Here is a 21804-nt window from a genome sequence, read left to right on the forward strand (position 1 = left end):
TGAACTTATGTCCACTAGTGTGTTCTATAATAAACCTGAACTTGAACTTATGTCCATTAGTGTGTTCTATAATAAACCTGAACTGATGTCCACTAGTGTGTTCTATAATAAACCTGAATTTGAACTTATGTCCACTAGTTTGTTCTATAATAAACCTGAACTGATGTCCACTAGTGTGTTCTATAATAAACCTGAACTTGAACTTATGTCCATTAGTGTGTTCTATAATAAACCTGAACTGATGTCCATTAGTGTGCTCTATAATAAACCTGAACTTATGTCCATTAGTGTGTTCTATAATAAACCTGAACTTATGTCCATTAGTGTGTTCTATAATAAACCTGAACTTGAACTTATGTCCATTAGTGTGTTCTATAATAAACCTGAACTTATGTCCACTAGTGTGTTCTATAATAAACCTGAACTTATGTCCACTAGTGTGTTCTATAATAAACCTGAACTTGAACTTATGTCCATTAGTGTGTTCTATAATAAACCTGAATTTTAACTTATGTCCACTAGTGTGTTCTATAATAAACCTGAACTGATGTCCACTAGTGTGTTCTATAATAAACCTGAACTTGAACTTATGTCCATTAGTGTGTTCTATAATAAACCTGAACTGATGTCCATTAGTGTGTTCTATAATAAACCTGAACTTATGTCCATTAGTGTGTTCTATAATAAACCTGAACTTATGTCCACTAGTGTGTTCTATAATAAACCTGAACTTGAACTTATGTCCATTAGTGTGTTCTATAATAAACCTGAATTTGAACTGATGTCCACTAGTGTGTTCTATAATAAACCTGAACTTGAACTGATGTCCACTAGTGTGTTCTATAATAAACCTGAACTTATGTCCATTAGTGTGTTCTATAAAAAACCTGAACTTATGTCCACTAGTGTGTTCTATAATAAACCTGAACTTATGTCCATTAGTGTGTTCTGTAATAAACCTGAACTTGAACTTATGTCCACTAGTGTGTTCTATAATAAACCTGAGCTTATGTCCATTAGTGTGTTCTATAATAAACCCGAACTTATGTCCACTAGTGTGTTCTATAATAAACCTGAACTTGAACTTATGTCCATTAGTGTGTTCTATAATAAACCTGAACTTGAACTTATGTCCATTAGTGTGTTCTATAATAAACCTAAACTTGAACTTATGTCCATTAGTGTGTTCTGTAATAAACCTGAACTTGAACTTATGTCCACTAGTGTGTTCTATAATAAACCTGAGCTTATGTCCATTAGTGTGTTCTATAATAAACCTGAACTTATGTCCACTAGTGTGTTCTATAATAAACCTGAACTTGAACTGATGTCCACTAGTGTGTTCTATAATAAACCTGAACTTATGTCCACTAGTGTGTTCTATAATAAACCTGAACTTATGTCCATTAGTGTGTTCTATAATAAACCTGAACTTATGTCCATTAGTGTGTTCTATAATAAACCTGAACTTGAACTTATGTCCATTAGTGTGTTCTATAATAAACCTGAACTTATGTCCACTAGTGTGTTCTATAATAAACCTGAACTTATGTCCACTAGTGTGTTCTATAATAAACCTGAACTTGAACTGATGTCCATTAGTGTGTTCTATAATAAACCTGAACTTATGTCCATTAGTGTGTTCTATAATAAACCTGAACTTATGTCCGCTAGTGTGTTCTATAATAAACCTGAACTTATGTCCACTAGTGTGTTCTATAATAAACCTGAACTTGAACTTATGTCCATTAGTGTGTTCTATAATAAACCTGAACTGATGTCCACTAGTGTGTTCTATAATAAACCTGAATTTGAACTTATGTCCACTAGTTTGTTCTATAATAAACCTGAACTGATGTCCACTAGTGTGTTCTATAATAAACCTGAACTTGAACTTATGTCCATTAGTGTGTTCTATAATAAACCTGAACTGATGTCCATTAGTGTGCTCTATAATAAACCTGAACTTATGTCCATTAGTGTGTTCTATAATAAACCTGAACTTATGTCCACTAGTGTGTTCTATAATAAACCTGAACTTGAACTTATGTCCATTAGTGTGTTCTATAATAAACCTGAATTTTAACTTATGTCCACTAGTGTGTTCTATAATAAACCTGAACTGATGTCCACTAGTGTGTTCTATAATAAACCTGAACTTGAACTTATGTCCATTAGTGTGTTCTATAATAAACCTGAACTGATGTCCATTAGTGTGTTCTATAATAAACCTGAACTTATGTCCATTAGTGTGTTCTATAATAAACCTGAACTTATGTCCACTAGTGTGTTCTATAATAAACCTGAACTTGAACTTATGTCCATTAGTGTGTTCTATAATAAACCTGAATTTGAACTGATGTCCACTAGTGTGTTCTATAATAAACCTGAACTTGAACTGATGTCCACTAGTGTGTTCTATAATAAACCTGAACTTATGTCCATTAGTGTGTTCTATAAAAAACCTGAACTTATGTCCACTAGTGTGTTCTATAATAAACCTGAACTTATGTCCATTAGTGTGTTCTATAATAAACCTGAACTTGAACTTATGTCCACTAGTGTGTTCTATAATAAACCTGAACTTATGTCCATTAGTGTGTTCTGTAATAAACCTGAACTTGAACTTATGTCCACTAGTGTGTTCTATAATAAACCTGAGCTTATGTCCATTAGTGTGTTCTATAATAAACCTGAACTTATGTCCACTAGTGTGTTCTATAATAAACCTGAACTTGAACTTATGTCCATTAGTGTGTTCTATAATAAACCTGAACTTGAACTTATGTCCATTAGTGTGTTCTATAATAAACCTAAACTTGAACTTATGTCCATTAGTGTGTTCTATAATAAACCTGAACTTATGTCCATTAGTGTGTTCTATAATAAACCTGAACTTATGTCCATTAGTGTGTTCTATAATAAACCTGAACTTGAACTTATGTCCACTAGTGTGTTCTATAATAAACCTGAACTTGAACTTATGTCCACTAGTGTGTTCTATAATAAACCTGAACTTATGTCCACTAGTGTGTTCTATAATAAACCTGAACTTGAACTTATGTCCACTAGTGTGTTCTATAATAAACCTGAACTGATGTCCACTAGTGTGTTCTATAATAAACCTGAACTTGAACTAATGTCCATTAGTGTGTTCTATAATAAACCTGAAATGATGTCCACTAGTGTGTTCTATAATAAACCTGAACTTGAACTTATGTCCATTAGTGTGTTCTATAATAAACCTGAACTTGAACTGATGTCCACTAGTGTGTTCTATAATAAACCTGAACTTGAACTTATGTCCACTAGTGTGTTCTATAATAAACCTGAACTGATGTCCACTAGTGTGTTCTATAATAAACCTGAACTTGAACTGATGTCCACTAGTGTGTTCTATAATAAACCTGAACTTATGTCCACTAGTGTGTTCTATTTGGTCTGTGTTCTGTTCCCATCATTCTGTTTTCTTTTCATCAATTCACCCCTGTGATGTGTTTTCCTCATCTCTCTCTGTGTGTGTGTGTGTGTGTGTGTGTGTGTGTGTGTGTGTGCATGGGACGGAGGACGATACCAGAGTCTGAAGGGCATCCACCAGACCATTCCTCACACACTGTGTGTGTGCGCATGCTCAAATGATCAGATGTGTGTTTCCCATCGATCTCTCTGATAGAACTGGGCCTCTGAGAAATGATGATTTTACTAACTCAATTAAAGGGCGGGGGAGTCGCTGGTGTGTACTGTGTTTCCTCTCCGCTCTTCCTTCCCTCCTCTCTTACTGTCGCACTGTTTAATTCAAGGCAGTGTAATGTAGCTTGTTAAGAGCCATGTCAGCTCTTCTACATAATGTATTGAACTCTGTGTTTAAAGAGAACTAGATCAATGGTTGCTATCATTGGCCCACATACGGTACAACATAAGATTCCTATAAACAGTCCCTCTGAAGTTATCTTACTCTGCTCATTTGATCCCCCCCCCTCTCTCTCTCGTACTCTCTCCCCCCCCTCTCTAGCTATCTCTTTCTACCTCCCTTCATGTTCATATCAGGCTGAAGTTGACAGGCAATCAATGTCGTCAAACACAAGCCAGACAGACACCGCCTCAGAGACGTGAAAAATGTCACTCCCGAAATAACCAGGCTGAATCTGAGTACACTTATCCTCATTTATCCTCCTGACTGGGGTAATGGTAAACACAAGGAGGAACGAAAAGTTCGACTGAAAAGAGTTGTCTCTGTGCAGAACTGGTAGTTTGCATTGTTAAACAGGATCTGTCAGTCTTGTTTGGAGGGTCTGAGTACACAGAGCAAACCAGTTCCATTTAGCCTGAACAGACACAAAACGGGCTAAACCCTTGGCACCTAATCAAACAGGTAGCATTTAGACATCAAACAACATCCATAATGATGACTGCAGTCACTGACTATAGCAGAATGGAATATCTGCAACGGTACAACATTTATCCCAAATGTAAATATACCAATAGAATTACCGGTGTCACCAACCAAACATAGTGAGCAAATGTAGCGCAACGGCCGCTGTTAAATATAGAGTGGCATTGCGCGGTGAAACATCGGAAGCCATACAATTTCAATGGGAGAAAAGAGAAGCGGAATGGGCGAGGGATCGTTGAGCGAAGCGAGCATGGGCGAGGGAGCTGAACAGGGCAGGACTGAAGTTGGGGAAAGCTGAACCTTATGCAAGTCCTCTGCTATATCGCAACGCGAGTGACCAAACGAAGGCCACCATAGCTTCCAGACCCTACTAGATTGGTTGACAATGGCTGTTGATACGTAGCACTACCTAGCTTGCTTGATAGCACCCACACGAGGGCGAAGCTAGCGTGGCTATACGAGTGCTGCTTATATAGTAAAATTCCCCTGTAACAGTGCATTTCCACATAACACAATAATTTGGATAACCACGCTATCTTGGCCATCATATGGGTGCTAACAAGCTAGAAAGCAGGCTAGGTAGTGCTATGTGTAAACAGCCAATCCAATAGAGGCTGGATGCTATAGTGAGGTTTGACTGGTAAATAGTGTCGCGATATCGTGGAGTATTTGCATAAAGTTCAGCTTTCCCTAACTTTGGTCCGGCCCCCGCTCCCTCACCCATGATTGCATTGCCCAACAGCCCACTTCACTTCATCGGCCCCGTCCTTGTGTAATCTCTCGTGTAAAATATCTCAGTGCGTTCAAAGATACTTTTGTTTTTAATTTAATACAAGGACGTGCACCCCAACGATAAGACCACTTGTTGCAACACCAGGCTGGCCTACAGTTGGCATGTCTGAACATGAAATCCCTGTTGTCCGGAGTTAATGGAGAGCGAGGAGCGTTCAGAATAGCCTGATTCAGATAACAGAAAGGAGCTCGATACACATACACACACTTACAAAAAAAACACATGCCACACATGAACACACATGTACAGTATGATCAAATCAAGTGAAAAATATAACAAAATAATGAGTAAAAATGTGTTTCCAGGCATATGTGATATTCTATGTTTAACATGTGTGCTTTTGTCACCTGCGGGATTAGACCTAGAGGACTGGGTTTCTCTTCCAATGTATATTTATGATCCATCTCAGAGTATTGACCGTTCAATATTGACCGTTCAATTCAAAATAGGTCTGTCAAACATTTAAACCTTTAAATCGAAGGATTTGCTGTGATTAATCACCATTAATTGCAAATTCAGAATTTGCTCAAATTGAGCTGTAATTGAAGAATTTTATACAAAAAGCATTACAACAATTTTAACGTCTTGACTTTGTCCAAAGTAGCAGTTGGCAAAAATCGGGTAAATTGATAAAGCACACTTTCTTTCATCTCCATGTCAACTTGTTTTGACATTGCATTGTTGTCTTTAGTTTATAGATGTATTTAGTTTGAATGTTTTCAGATAATGCGATTAAATCACAATGAAAACAATTTGTGCACTAAAATTACAAAAGTTAACTTAGAAACTCTGACAGCCCTAATTCAGAATCATCTCTTTGTGTCTGTGTGTGTGTTAGCAATGTGCAGCTTTTTGGCAGTCAGGAAGTGCAGATGCCAGAGAAGCCACAGGGGCCAAGCAGGAGCCAGTCAGAGGCCAGTTGCCAGGGGCCAGCCCCGTCTGTGTCTGCCAGGCAGAGAGCCTGTGGGGTCTATGCCATCCCCTCCTAAACTTCACTTAGACAGGACAGACAGATGGATGCATTCATGAAGCCGCTTCACTACATCTCTCCCATTCACTGGTCTATCAGCTCTGGCAGCAGGCAGGTCACATAATGTGTGTGTGTGTGTGTGTGTGCCCTTACAAAATAAAAACCGTGAAATCTGTAGTTTCCCTTTTGAAAATCACGTTTTCACATGTGAAATTGCTGTTTTCACATGTTGAGCTTACATTTCACATGTGAAACCAAATTTTCACATGTATTACATTTAGAGTTCACATGATAGCACCATCTATTAACACGTGAGGAGAATAACATGGTAACACCAGCTTTTAACATGTGAGGAGAATAACATGGTAACACCAGCTTTTAACATGTGAGGAGAATAACATGGTAACACCAGCTTTTAACATGTGAGGAGAATAACATGGTAACACCAGCTTTTAACATGTGAGGAGAATAACATGGTAACACCAGCTTTTAACATGTGAGGAGAATAACACGTTTGAAAAACATTAACATGTGAAATCACATTTGCAGATTCACATTTAAGAATAATCCATAAGTATAAATCTCACTTTTACATGTAGAATTGCAGGTTCACAACAATCATGTGAAAAACCAATAATAATAATAATAATAATAATAATGTGGGTGCTTATGGTTGTCCTGTTTCACCCAAATATGTATTATACACAAGTGTGAACTGGAAGTGTTTTCTGCTTATCCCAACTCCCAGTGAGACACCCTCAGAGAGTGGGGTCATGGCCAGGGTCAGCCATTATGAACAGTAACCCTGGAGCAATTAGGGTTAAGTGCCTTGCTTAAGGGAACATCGACAGATGTTTCACCTTGTTGACTCAAGAATTCCAACAAGCGACATTTCACAACGCTCCGTCGCCCTAATTCACCCCCACATGTGAACTTGCAATTCTACATGTGAAAGTGAGATTTTCACCCGTGGAGTGTTCTTACATGTGAAACTGCAAATGTGTGTGTGACTGTGTGTTTTGACCCGGCTTCCTATCCTGAATAGTCTACACAGATACTGTCCTTTCTGCCCTGCTATCAAATCAAATGTATTTATAAAGCCCTTCTTACATCAGCTGATATTTCAAAGTGCTGTACAGAAACCCAGCCTAAAACCCCAAACAGCAAGCAATGCAGGTGTAGAAGCACGGTGGCTAGGGAAAAACTCCCTAGGTAAGGCCAAAACCTAGGAAGAAACCTAGAGAGGTACCAGGCTATGAGGGGTGGCCAGTCCTCTTCTGGCTGTGCCGGGTGGAGATTATAACAGAACATGGCCAAGATGTTCAAATGTTCATAGATGACTAGCATGGTCGAATAATAATAATCACAGTGGTTGTCGAGGGGGCACCTCAGGAGTAAATGTCCGTTGGCTTTTCATAGCCGATTATTCAGAGTATCTCTACCTCTCTGAATGATCGGCTATGAAAAGCCAACTGACATTTACTCCTGAGGTGCTGACCTGTTGCACCATCGACAACCACTGTGATTTTCTTGGTCATTATCAAAATGTCTGCATTTCAAATTCATTCCAACAAGAAAACACATTTGAGAGAATACAAGTCTCAACAAGCAGACAGAATAGAGAGCCGTCTCCCTCCGTGCTCCTCCAGACAGTGTGAGTGGGTGGTAGTACCATTACAGACGGTGTAACACCCGGACAGAGTAGTTATGACTGAATCTTGCAGGAGCATTTTCATCTTCCCTCTTATCCTCCATTCAAGAAGAAAATGCTCATGTCTTTCTGTGATCCCGTGTAGGAGGAGGAGAAGAGGTACCATCGCTTCTGCAACCATGGTGGAGGACAACAAATGCTTAAGATGGAGAGGTACAAAACACTTAACCAACCGTGTACTCGACACAGCAGGGATTGTTACTTTCAAGTGCCTTAACTCTGTAGGCTTCCCTGACTGGACTCTTCTTCACCTGTGTGTCACTGTAGACATGTTTACCTGAGGAGTGAGGAAGCGGATGACAACAGTCCTCGTTGCCTTGAGCAGCAACGCTACTGGGAGACCAAGGCCATTGTGTGAGTACCACCTGTAGTACTGTACTGTGTTTAATACACACCACCAGGAGGGGGCACTGTGGAGAGAAACTGGTGGCAGTGGAACACCTGGAAGTGTTTGTAAATGTTTTTTGTTGTTGTATTCCTCCTTGTATGTAATAGTTTGTGTTATGTGTGTGTGTGTACATGTGCCCCTGGGTATGATCAGGTTTGTCCCCCTCTCCCCTCTGTCATTGTGTATGCCAGTCGCCCATCCATTCCCAGGTGTGTTGTTGTGGTTGTTGTGGTGATGACATCAATCCCACCATGGCCTTAAACCAATTCACCCTCTGACTGGCTTTCTACGGCAGGGTCAGAGTTCAACAGCGTCTGTGTGAAGCCAAAGCCTACCTTCAACACCATGTGAGAGGAACATGAACCCAACCTTTATAGCTGTGGTTATAGGGGGTCAGCTATCACCCCAGGTTACCTGCTCTGGAAGGACTATGAGGCTGGAGTAAACACATTTAGGAGGGAATGGATTGAGAGCGGGGGGGGGGGGGGGGTATGGAGGGATAAAGTAAACACATTTGTATGGAGGTAGAGAGACAGAACAAGGGATAGAGGGGGGGGGGGGGGGGTAAATGAATTGGAGGGTGTATGGGTGGTGGGATGGAGGGGGTATAGAAGAAGTGAGGGAGGTGGGAAGAGTAAACCTATTGGTTTTGAAGCGGTGGGTTATGGCTTAATTCAATTTGTTCCATTTGGCTCAGCTGGCTCCCTGCTCCGCTGAAGGGGAATGTGTTTCTCCATCGGGTAATTGATCCTACACGTCACCCTGGACCCTGGAGCTGGGGGTATTGGAAAGAGAGAGAGGGATAGAGGAGAGAGGGAAGAGAGAAATAAAGAGAGAGATGAAGTGTGGGAGAGAAAGAGAAAAATGCAATATGCCACACTGTGATGTGGTTATCAAGCCTCTCTCCACTCTCCAGAGGGAATCACTGTATACAAGGGCAGTGATATGACCCATTGAACCAAGCAGACACACTGTCCTCACTATCATGGGCGCCATTTCCCCTTAACCAACGGTAAACTTACTCTGTTGTATCTTGTGTTTTAATCTGGAAGTGCATCACTTAAGGGCTGTGTAGAAATGCCCCGGAGATTTCTCCTAAGTATGTCCATGGCGGTTGGTGCCGTTTAAGATCAGGGAGGACAATGTATTTTTTCATGAGCATGGCCTTATTTCTATTACAGCATATTGGATGACTGTCATTCATATTCCATTCACCCAGCGCAATGTAACATTGATAGGTTTAGGCTACGGCATGATACTTGAATTTGCCCTGTACCCATCATGAGGTTGCTACAACCTAGCCTACAAATGAACGTTTATAACATAGGTGCACAGGTTGAGAGACAAATTGGAGTAATCAAGGTGACAGACAGTGACACATTCAGTACCACCTTGCACAATCTTGGCAATGAACTATAGCTCTCTCTCTCTGCTGCTGCTTCTCCTTAACTTTAAGAAATAAATGTGTTCAAAACTGTTCAACTATTGTTTTTCTCTGTCTTTGAGTCAACTACTCACCACAAGCTAGCTGTAGCTTCTTCTTTCAGTACTAGATTCATCCTCTGATCCTTTGATTGGATGGACAACATGTCAGTTCATGCTGCAAGAGCTCTGATAGGTTGGAGGATGTCCTCTGGAAGTCGTCATATCATAGTTACCTATGTTAGTCTATGGAAGGCGGTGAGAACCATGAGTCTTAGTTTTTTTTATGGAAGTCAGTGTACCAGAGGAATGAAAATAGCTGTCTTACGGAGACACCATAGTGTTAACCTACAGAGTGCTGTTGAAGATACTGCAGCCCTTCATTGCAAAACAGTGTTTTAATCAGTTATTTGATGACATGTTAATATATTTAGTATAGTTGTATCTCAAAAGTATAACTTTTTTCATGGTTAATGTTGACATTTTTCAGAAATTCACTGAGTAGGATGGTCCCCCCCTTCCTCCTCTGAGGAGCCTCCATTGTGTGTGACCTTGACCAGTGAGAATCTCAGAATGTGCTTGTACAATATATAATGATACTGATATTGTGGTCTGTACAGTTATTTCAATTCCACAAACAGCAGCAAAGTCAATCTCACATTTCAGTTCCAGTTTTGACCTCTCCTTATGTGTGATTTATAGATTTGTTTTTCTACCCAGAATTCAGCGGGCCTGGCGGGCCACCCTGTACCGCAAAGTGAGCTGGCAGGGGGACTGTGAGAACCTTATGCATCATCAGCTTGGGACGGAGTCACTGGAGCCCTACCAGACAGCCGTGATGGATGAGTTTGGCCAGGACCTCTCTCTGGTAAGACCGAGAGCTTCTGGTTGTATGAATGAGCAAGGTCGGTTGAGCTATCTCTGCAAACTATCTTGTTGGGCCAGCAGAGTTTAGTGGAAAAAGTTCTAATGGAGAATAAAAACGGATGGATGATTGAAGAGGAATTGTATTTACCTCTCAGAAAGCTAACGGATGAGGGCCTCAGCTGTTGGTGGCATGAGGAAAAGGAGGGTGGATGGATGGAGGGAGGGGTGGGAGGGATGGAGGGAATAAGGGAGGTGTGTGTACGTCTGGGGCACGGCGGGGGTGGTGGTGGCGGCGTAGGATGTGAGGAGTGTTGGCGAGGTGCCCAGATCCTTAGACGTTCATTTGCAAAGTTGGTTGATTGATTAATGAAGTGCCTCTGCTCTTGTCCTCACCCCGTTTCACCCCTGGAGAGGGTGGAGGGGAATTAAACAGTGCTCACAGGGTGTGGCAGGGAAATAAAAGGCAGGGAGGAAAAATGACATCATGGTCTGCAGATCAACAGAGGACGGGAACGAAGCAAAAAGGCTTTAGAAAAGGGTCGGCAGAGATGGAGGGATTGTCATGGAAACCAAAAAAAAAAAGCCCAAATAGAGTGAAGGGTTAAGAGAAGGATTACGAAGGTGAAATATGGACAAGGGGAAAGAGGGAGCCACACGTTAGATATAGATTGGACATACTGTACAGATGGACAGAAATGACCTCAATCAACAGAGAGGGGAACCTTTCATGGCGAAAGTTATTGAGAGTTTGTTAGCCTGAAACTTAAGTCTCTTTCTGCTGGGCTAGCACAGTGGCGTTGTCGTCATTTGTCCTGTTATTTCTGCTTGGCTAGAGATGGTACACAACAATAATTAGTCTGCAACTGTTCACACACGTACACACACGTGTCCGTGTGTGGGTGTGTGTCTGTATCTGAATGTGTGTATAGGTGTGTGTGTGTGTGTGTGTGTTTGTGTGTGTGTTTGTGCGTGTTTGTTTGTGTATAAGTGTGTGTGTGTGTGTTTGTGCGTGTGTGTGTGTGTTTGTGTGTGTGTTTGTGCGTGTTTGTTTGTGTATAAGTGTGTGTGTGTGTGTGTTTGTGCGTGTGTGTGTGTGTTTGTGCGTGTGTGTGTGTGTTTCCTATGAGACACTGTGAGGAAGCAGATGGGCCGTGTCTCCTGTTGGAGGCTTCCAGTAGTCAAGGAAGTGTTGTGTTGTTATAGTCTGTTTGTTCTGGATGAGGAGGTTTGTTCTTCATTAGTACACAAGCAGATGTAATATAACATCCCCTTCATTAGAGGTAGAACAACTGTAGCTGAATAATGACACAACCACTTTCTCTCTACGGCTCTGTCCTTCCCTGGTTGTTTGGGGGGGTGGGGATCCCTGTCTGTGTCCTTCTCCCTCCCTCTCAAACCCCTTCCGCTATACACCCCCCCCCTCCCTCTCTCTCTCTGGGTGTGTCTGTGGAGCTATCTGAAAGACTCATCCATCACAGAAAGGCCAACACTGCAGTGTGTGTGTGTGTTTATATGAGCCCTGAGCCCTAAGGGAACTTGCCACTGGCCTGGAGAGAAGGGGATGTGAAGGTAGGGCTTCTAACATACATAATGCATTATATAGTACATGGAGCAGGGATACAGAATAACACACACTGATACAAATCCAGTCAGGTCCAAATAGAACAGAAATACAATAGATACTGTAGATACTATAGAGAAACTCAAACATAAATCACCAATAGCTACCATAGTTAATTATTATCATGATAGGCACACCTATTCACACACTGCTTCTCAGAACCTTGGCATTTGGAGATGTCATGGTTTCTCCTCTTGATCTACAGTATACACTGTATTGGTGTGTGTCGTGGGCACACTCACCCCAGCCCCTATGTATCATTTACAGTCCTAACGGGGCCAGCTAACTGATAATAAATCAATGGGTTTACCATGGAGGTGCTGCTGTGATGGCCAGCTTATGGGCATCCCTGCTGCGGACGGCTCTGCCTACAAGGGATCACCCTTTCTGACATACACACACTCTCGGATAAAATAAAGTTAGAAATAAAGTGAGACGCTATTGTGGGCTGGGTTGCTTTGAGTTATATTCAGCATGTGGATTTTTACACACTCAATATGTGACATTTCTGACAATGTCACAATGTTTGCAGTGTCCGTAAAAAGCTGCCGTTTGTGTGTGTGTAGCGAGAGCAGGGATCAATGTTTGAGTAAGCATTTCTGCAGTATGTGTGGGAGATCACTCATCTTTCAGATCCCAGTGTCTAAGGGAGTGAAGGCTTATTTCTCTCCCTCCTGTCATCCCTCGCTCTTCAACACACAGGCACATTATACTCCCATCTCTACAGACAGACACGAACAGATGACTCGTTTTATTGGTGTCAGTTGAAGGCACATTTTAAAGGATGAGTAAGTCATTTCAGAAGCTAGCAGATCCATCACTTACCAACAACAGCTGCAAACTCCAATAAAACTACATCCCATTTTGAAGTTCCCTTTCCTTGATTTGTCTAACCACGCGATCATGAATATAGAAAATACATTCTGTGGGTCAGAGTATATTATCCATTTAGTTTCATAACACAAATGTTTGCTAGCAAGTTTCGCCTGACCAGGCAACTGCAGGGGAGTTGCCTACAACACGTGCCTGGGAGGGAGGCAACGTCTGCATCGTGCAACCAATGCCCATTATTCAACGCTAGGTTCAGACAGAACAGCTAGCGCTACAGCTGAAAGTGCTTCGATTATTTTAGCTAATAGGGAGAAGTATCTAAATAACTACATGATGGCATTCACTAATCATAAATCATTTTCATGTCACAGAAATGTGGGTACATTTGTGAACATCGAACTCATTTATGGCCAGGTACCACAGGCTGCAATGACATTTTTGCATCTACCTATCAATTTAGAGATTTTTTGGTATTTTGGTCCATTAATATTTACAAAATAAACAGTCACACTTTCTTTTCTTTAGTTTATCCCAGTCTACTACCTCCATCAACATTTTAATGCATTTTAAGCACTTTAAAATGGACATACAGTACCAGTCAAAAGTTTGGACAATTACTAATTCAAGGGTTTTTCTTATTTTTTTTTTTTTACAATTTTTAATATTGTAGAATAATAGTGAAGACATCAAAACTAATAAAATAACACATGGAATCATGCAGTAGCCAAAAAAATGTTAAAAATCTAAATATATTTTAGATTTTAGATTCTTCAAAGTAGCCACCCTTTGCCTTGATGACAAGCTTTGCACACTCTTGGCATTTTCTCAACCAGCTTCATGAGGAATGCTTTTCCAACAGTCTTGAAGGAGTTCCCACGAATGTGACTTGTAATCAGGAAACTAAACTGTTATCTAGTGTTTAGATTTCTAGGTTGGTGGTTTGTGTGGTTCCCAATTAGAGGCAGCTGGTAATCGTTGCCTCTAATTGGGGATCATATTTAGGTAGACTTTTCCCCCACCTGCATTTGTGGGATATTGATTGTTTGTTAGTGTGTTTGGGCACTACGTCCTTACGATCTTCGTAAGTTTATTTGGAACTATACTCACGCTGCTCCTTGGTCCGCTCACCTCCAAGATTGTGACAACTTCACAGGAGAGCCATTTCATGTGCCTTAATAACAGACTTGTATGCCGTCTGTAAATGCAAATAAAATTGTTAAATTACGAACCTAGCTGGCTCGCTAGTGTATGATCTTGTGCGTATCTAAGAGCCATTTGCCTTCTTAGTTATAGTTAACTAGCTAACGTTAAACCTTGTTGGTTGGCTACCTGCAGATTTATGCAGGGTAGTAACGTCATCAGTTGGGATTATGGTTTATTGTTTAGCTAACTAGCTGCATGTCTTAACAAAAGACTCCACTATGCAAGTAAAGATTTCAATAGAAATGGTGACGTAGCTGGTCATTTCACAGAATAACTGACGAATTTACGAACGCTCAACACCAACTGAATATGGCTGGCGTCAGTCAACGTTGTCAAAAAAGCGTAAATTGTTGTCAGCAGTGGGAAGGGCTAAAGCTTAAGAGGGTGTGAACGATTCTATCAACTTTCAAAGCAGATGTCCTCACGGGAGGCGCAGTTGTTAAGGGCGCTGTACTGCAGCGCCAGCTGTGCCATCAGAGACTCTGGGTTCGCGCCAAGGCTCTGTTGTAACCGGCCGCGACCGGGAGGTCCGTGGGGCGACGCACAATTGGCCTAGCGCCGTCCGTGTTAGGGAGGGCTTGGCTGGTAGGGATGTCCTTGTCTCATCGCGCACCAGCGACTCCTGTGGCGGGCCGGGTGCAGTGCACGCCTTCCAAGGTTGCCAGGTGCACGGTGTTTCCTCCGACACATTGGTGTGGCTGGCTTCTGGGTTGGATGCCCGCTGTGTTAAGAAGCAGTGCGGCTTGGTTGAGTATCGGAGGACGCATGACTTTCAACCTTCGTCTCTCCCGAGCCCGTACGGGAGTTGTAGCGATGAGACAAGATAGTAGCTACTAAAACAATTCGATACCACAAAAGCAGAATTACTTTCCCATTGTTCAAATGCAGTGTATGATCTACCATTTTGTAGCTCTGTGCCTCTGCTTTTATCCAATGTAAAAAAAACACAGTTTCATATTTTGCTGCAAAAACCGAAATCCAATTCATCCCAAACCATCTCAATTGGGTTGAGGTCGGGTGATTGTGGAGGCCAGGTCATCTGATGCAGCCCTCCATCACTCTCCTTGGTCAAATAGCCCTTACACAGCCTGGAGGTGTGTTTTGGGTCATTGTCCTGTTGAAAAACAAATGATAGGATGGCGTAATCGCTACAGAATGCTGTGGTAGCCATGCTGGTTAAGTGTGCCTTGAATTCTAAATGAATCACTGACAGTGTCACCAGCAAAGCACCCCCACACCATCACACCTCCTCCAAGCTTTACAGTGGGAGCCATACATGCGGAGATCATCCGTTCACCTACTCTGCGTTTCAGAAAGACACTGTGGTTGGAACCAAAAATCTCAAATTTGGACTCATCAGACCAAAGGACAGATCGCCACCAGTCTAATGTCCGTTGCTCGTGTTTCTTGGCCCAAGCAAGTCTCTTCTTATTGGTGTCATTTAGTAGTGGTTTCTTTGCAGCAAATCAACCATGAATGCCTGATTCATGCAGTCCTCTGAACAGTTAATGTTGAGATGTGTCTGTTGTAGGAACTCTGAAGCATTTATTTGGGTTTCAATCTAAGGTGCAGTTAACTCTAATGAACTTATTCTCTACAGGAGAGATAATTCTGTGTCTTCCTTTTATGTGGCAGTCCTCATGAGAGCCAGTTTCATCATTGCGCTTGATGGTTTTTGCAACTGCACATGAAGAAACGTCTTCAAGTTCTTGAAATTTTCCCTATTTACTTATGTCTTTCTCTTTGCTTATTTGAGCTGTTCTTGACATAATATGGACTTGGTATTTTACCAAATAGGGAATCTTCTGTATAACAACCCCACCAACACAACTGATTGGCTCAAATGCATTAAGAAGGAAAGAAATTCCCCAAATGAACTTTTAACAAGGCACACCTGTTATTTGAAATTTATTCCAGGTGACTACCTCGTGAAGCTGGTTGAGAGAATGCCAAGAGTGTGCAAAGCTGTCATCAAGGCAAAGGGTGGCTACTTTGAAGAATCTCAAATATAAAATATATTTTGATTTGTTTAACACTTTTTTGGTTACTACATAATACCATATGTGGTATTTCATAGTTTTGATGTATTCGCTAGTATTCTACAATGTAGAAAGACCCTTGAATGAGTAGGTGTGTTCAAACTTTTGACTGGCACTGTACATCAACCATTTCCAAGCTCACTATTGAATTACACATAATTGAAAAGCTAATTTCATAGTGTTACAAACTGGACTATATTTAGTAACTTACTTTGAAGAGATGATGATTAGGTTTAAATAGCCATTTGGCGTCTAATCGGCATTTGGTAGTCTAATTTCAGTGTTCTTGTCTTTAACTGACATTTCCCGTAAGTCTGACTCTTCCCACACACCAGTACATTTTTCTCAGCAGACCAAATTGTGTGCGGTTAAGCTTAGATACATTCTCCAGACTTAGGGAATTGTTGATATGTTGTCCATTTTTTATTCTAGATAACATTTTCTTTGGGAAAAAAAATGCACAATTTTCTTTTTGTATTTTACAGATAGAAAGATCCAAAAATGATTTATTTATCCATAATCTGGTCCAGACCTGTCCTGGAGTGTCTTAACAAAATATTTATGCGGATTTCATCCAATGTCCAGAAAATTATATTTGCGTCTACATTCAGCTGGTAAAAGTTGATTGTGATATGATTAAGAGAAAACCTTATTCCCTATTTGGGTGTGGTGCCTGGACTCTAGCTATTTGCCTATTAGCTTGTTTACTGTCAAGCCCAGCATCTCACTAGCTTCCTGGTCTGTTTCTCACCTTTGTATCCTTTGGGCGAATTGAGATGGTGTCACGCTAGTCGTAACGAGGAGACCAAGGCGCAGTGTGGTAAGCATACATAACTCTTTAATGAAAGAGAGAACGCTGAACAAAACTATACAACACAACGAACCGTGAAGCTATATGGCTCGTGTAGACCAGGCAACTAAACATTGAATAACAACCCACAAAATACCAAAGGAATATGGCTACCTAAATATGGTCCCCAATCAGAGACAACGATAAACAGCTGCCTCTGATTGGGAACCAATCTAGGCAATCATAGACGTATAAACCCCTAGACATACAAAAACCCCTAGACATACAAAAACCCCTAGACAATACCAAAAACTAAACAAACCACCCTCGTCACACCCTGACCTAACCAAAATAATAAAGAAAACAAAGATAACTAAGGTCAGGGCGTGACAGATGGTGCACATAAAGTTAAGTCTCACCTACAGACATTTGTGAACACACACTCATGCACGCGCACACACACACATACACACTCTCTTAAGGTCTATAAAGTGATGCTCCAAATTAGACATTGATTTTGTGAGAAACCATTGAGGGTTGCTGGGAGATTTATCATGGGCATATGGTAGCGCGAGCAGAGGGGTCATATTTCTCAGGGAAAGGAGGAGGAACAGATGGAAAAAGTGATGGAGGCATTGGTCAGAGTTCTGGTATGATATGGAGGATATGTGTGATTATAAGTCTAATAATACCGCTGTATTTAGAGGCTCTGGAGTCTCGACATAGAGGCAGAGATGTACAAGAGTGTGTGTGTGTGTGTGTGTGTGTGTGTGTGTGTGTGTCCCAGTTTTGCTCCATCACTAACCTGTCCCACCCATTCTGAAGATTTATGTATACTATTACAGCTCAGGACCAACACACAAACACTGGCACACACACACACACACACACACACACACACACACACACACACACACACACACACACACTGGCACACATACACACATACACACATACACACACACACACACACACACACACACACACACACACACACACACTGGCACACATACACACATACACACACTGGCACACTCGCAGACATACACACACACACACACACACACACACACACACACACACACAAGCTAATTTATTGCAATTCTACACATTTCACCATGGGGCGGAGAGAAAAGGTTTCAGTTTTAAAGCAAATTTCCTGCATTAATTTTGTTTTGCCATGGGGTGAAAGAAAATGTACAGTATTAAAGCTAATTTACTGCAACTTTATACATTTTACCAAGGCTTATGCTGTGTTCTTATGCTATCTGAGTGACTCAAACTTCATCAAAATCAATGGGGGCCCCATGCTATGGCATTTTTTGAATTTTAGATTCTCTCAGACTGACTAGCTTTTATTTATGTTATTTTTAGTTCTCAAAGAGGATCTTATTTAAAAACATATATAGGTCCATTATCTTTTCTATATACTTTCTATCTGGTTTTAATCATTTACTTTTACATAGATTTTTTTGGACCACCCCGAAAATGATGTATACTCATTTCATTATTTTTGGGGAGAGTGGCAGCAATGCTGCTAAATGAATATAGTGGAAACACTGGTGGTAGAAATGAGATGAGATGGTGCTGAAGACGGTCACTTTTCTATAATGTTAAAGGGCAATTCCACCACTTTTCAACCTCATATTCATTATATCCAGCACCAAACCAGTGTCTACACACTGTATGTGACAACAGCTTGTTTCTATGATCTGTGGTCTGTGGCCGGTAGGGATATCCTTGTCTCATCGTGCACTAGCGACTCCTGTGGCGGGCCGAGCCCAGTGCGCGCTAACCAGTTCGCTAGGTGTATGGTGTTTCCTCCGACACATTGGTGCGGCTGGCTTCCGGGTTGGAAGCGCGCTGTGTTAAGAAGCAGTGCGGCTTGGTTGGGTTGTGTTCCGGAGGATGCATGACTCTTGACCTTCGTCTCTCCCGAGCGATAGACAATGTAGCGATGAGACAAGACAGTAACTACTAACAATTGGATACCATGAAATTAGGGGGTAAAAACAAAAGAAACAGTTATTCTCGTGTCAAAATTGACTATAAAGGATAAATAAGATAAACGTTGATCATAAAGTCAGTCTCATCTAAGATGGCGTTTGGAACATTAGTGTGTCACAATGGGTAAAAGAAAGTTGGGTTTTGATTTGACGATGTCTATTTGCCCGCTAACATGGGGTGAACAGCTGCGGGGATCGCTCTCTATCCAATAGCATAGACAGTGAGATAGACCTGCCCAGCATCTCTGACTTTGTTTACATAAGACAACAAATGACTGATTTTTTAAACTGGAGAAATACTGCACCAAACATCTTAGTTAGATGTAAAACATCCTTGCCAAAATTTTCGAAATTAATTACAGATGTCTTGAGTTCTCTTAGATTCATTCTGGGGATTTGGAGGAAGTGAACTAGGCTTCCGCGTCCACGGTGTCTCATTGGGGTCAAACATCATTAACCAAACAACGAATCGGTCACGGAACACACCTCCATGACTGAGATCTTGCAACAGAAAAAGACACCTGCCAATTACCGTGTTCAGTGGCTCTTTAATAGACATTGTGCAAGTTAGGTTCATTGTGCAAGTTAGGTGTGACCTTGTGTATGTGTGTTTGTGTGTACAGTATACGTGTGACCTTGTGTATGTGTGTTTGTGTGTACAGTATACGTGTGACCTTGTGTATGTGTGTTTGTGTGTACAGTGTGCGTGTGACCTTGTGTATGTGTGTTTGTGTGTACAGTATACGTGTGACCTTGTGTATGTGTGTTTGTGTATACAGTATGCGTGCGACCTTGTGTATGTGTTTTTGTGTGCACAGTATGCGTGTGTCTTAAAGTGAATTGGAGGGGGATCTGCTCTTTTAGTGTGTTTATTCTGTGTGATTCTTCCTCTCCAAGGCTCAGAGGGGAATGTGATCATCTCAGTGTGTGTGTGTGTGTGTGTGTGTGTGTGTGTGTGAGTGTGTGTGTGTGTGTGTGTGTGTGTGTGTGTGTGTGTGTGTGTGTGTGTGTGTGTGTGTGTGTGTGTGTGTGTGTGTGTGTGTGTGTGTATGTGTATGTGTATGTGTATGTGTGTGTGTGTGTGTGAGTGTATGTGAGTGTGTGTGTGTGTACTCTAGCAGATAGGGAGATAAACTATACCACTGAAAGCCCTAGAGGAAGCATGGGAGGGAATCTATCTCCAGCTCTCACACAAACACATTTGATCTTCATCCATCCTTTCTATCTCTTCTTTTTGATGTAGGAACAAGGGATGAAGCAGAAGAGAGGTCATCCTCTCATTTGCTATGTGTGTCATCTCTTCACCCTCCAAAGGAGAAAAGGAGCAATGAGAGATGAAGGGGTGGAGAGAGAAGAGAAACGATTTCTGATCACACTATGGACAGCCTACTAGCATGTTAATGTGTGTGTGTGTGTGTGAGTGTGTGCGTGTGTGTACATGTGTGAGTGTGTACACGTGTGAGTGTGTGTATATATTTGTAATTGTGTGTTGAGGAATGACTTCTTAGCCAAGAGGAATCCCATTGCTTTGAAGTTGTGTGTGTATGATGGGCAGTGCGAGCTTTGAAGCCACTGTGAGATGAGGATATGTAGGTTGAAGTGGATTACATGGAAACGCACTTACTGTGTTTAGGAATTCTATTTGTGTGTATATTTTCATATGTGTATTTTCCTCTCTGATGTACACTATGTGTTTAAAGTGGAACTGACAGCGTTTTAGCAACATGAAATCCCCAGGAACAATATGACTCTTTTTTTTGTAAAAGTTTCTGACAAGCGAGCACTTAGATATGGTCTTTTTCACGTTTTCATACTTTCATAGAATGTTTGGGAATTACGTATAGTAAGGCATTTGTGAACATTCCGTGTGTTTGGACAATTAATAGAGACTGCAGTGAATAAAACCTAATAAAACGTGTCGGTCTTGTCCAGGACAGGACTCTACACAGACAGGTGCACCATAGCCAATCAGAGCTACAGTAGGCCGATATGCAAATAACTGAGAGATGCATGCTAACTGTGGATAACAATTGTTCAAGTTCAGTATACTGTAGCAAGCTGGCAAAGCGATCACATTTCTTGCTAGCTAACCAAATGACACCGGCTTTCCGAAAGTACTTCGAAACATCACTATTGTATTGACTGTCACACCCTGATCTCTTTCACCTGTCCTTGTGATTGTCTCCACCCCCCCCCCCCCCCCTCCAGGTGTCGCTGATTTTTCCCAGTGTTTTTATCCCTGGTGTATATATCCTTGTGTTTCCTGTCTCTCTGTGCCAGTTCGTCTTGTATGTATTTCAAGCCAACCAGCGTTTTTCCCGTTCTCCTGCTTCTATTCTCTTTTGCTAGTCCTCTATTCTCTTTTGCTAGTTTTTTACCCTTGCCTGTTTTCTGGACTCCGTACCCGCCTGCCTGACCATTCCGCCTGCCCTGACTTCGAGCCTGCCTGCCACTCTGTACCTCTTGGACTCTGAACTGGTTTTGACGTGCACAACAATTCTCTTGCCTACCCCTTTTGGATTGTTTAATAAATATCAAGACTCAAACCATCTGCCTCCCGTGTCTGCATCTGGGTCTCGCATTGTGCCCTTATATTGACATTCCCAGCCTTAGTTACATTTGTACGTTTTTGTCCAAAATCTTGAGTCATTGAAACTGAAGTGCATCCTGAGTGGATGGCGGCAGCAAACAATGGACCAGGCCAGCTGGTAGCAATATATTTTGGACTACCAAGAAATGTGAAATGTGAATTCTGCCAACAATGCCTTAT

The 21804-nt window shown here is 41.5% G+C and overlaps 1 protein-coding gene across 1 annotated transcript in view; it reads left to right on the forward strand.

Annotated features, from left to right (window-relative positions):
- LOC110503785 (schwannomin-interacting protein 1) overlaps nt 1–21804 on the forward strand; it is a 337443-nt gene that overhangs the window by 11263 nt on the left and 304376 nt on the right. The window contains exons 3-5 of the mRNA XM_036961845.1: nt 7953–8020; nt 8135–8221; nt 10398–10545. Of these exons, the coding sequence (XP_036817740.1) occupies nt 7953–8020; nt 8135–8221; nt 10398–10545 (303 nt within the window). The remainder of the gene's footprint in view (nt 1–7952; nt 8021–8134; nt 8222–10397; nt 10546–21804) is intronic.

This window comes from Oncorhynchus mykiss, chromosome 24, assembly GCF_013265735.2.
Source record: "Oncorhynchus mykiss isolate Arlee chromosome 24, USDA_OmykA_1.1, whole genome shotgun sequence".
In the NCBI taxonomy this organism is placed as follows: Eukaryota; Metazoa; Chordata; class Actinopteri; order Salmoniformes; family Salmonidae; genus Oncorhynchus; species Oncorhynchus mykiss.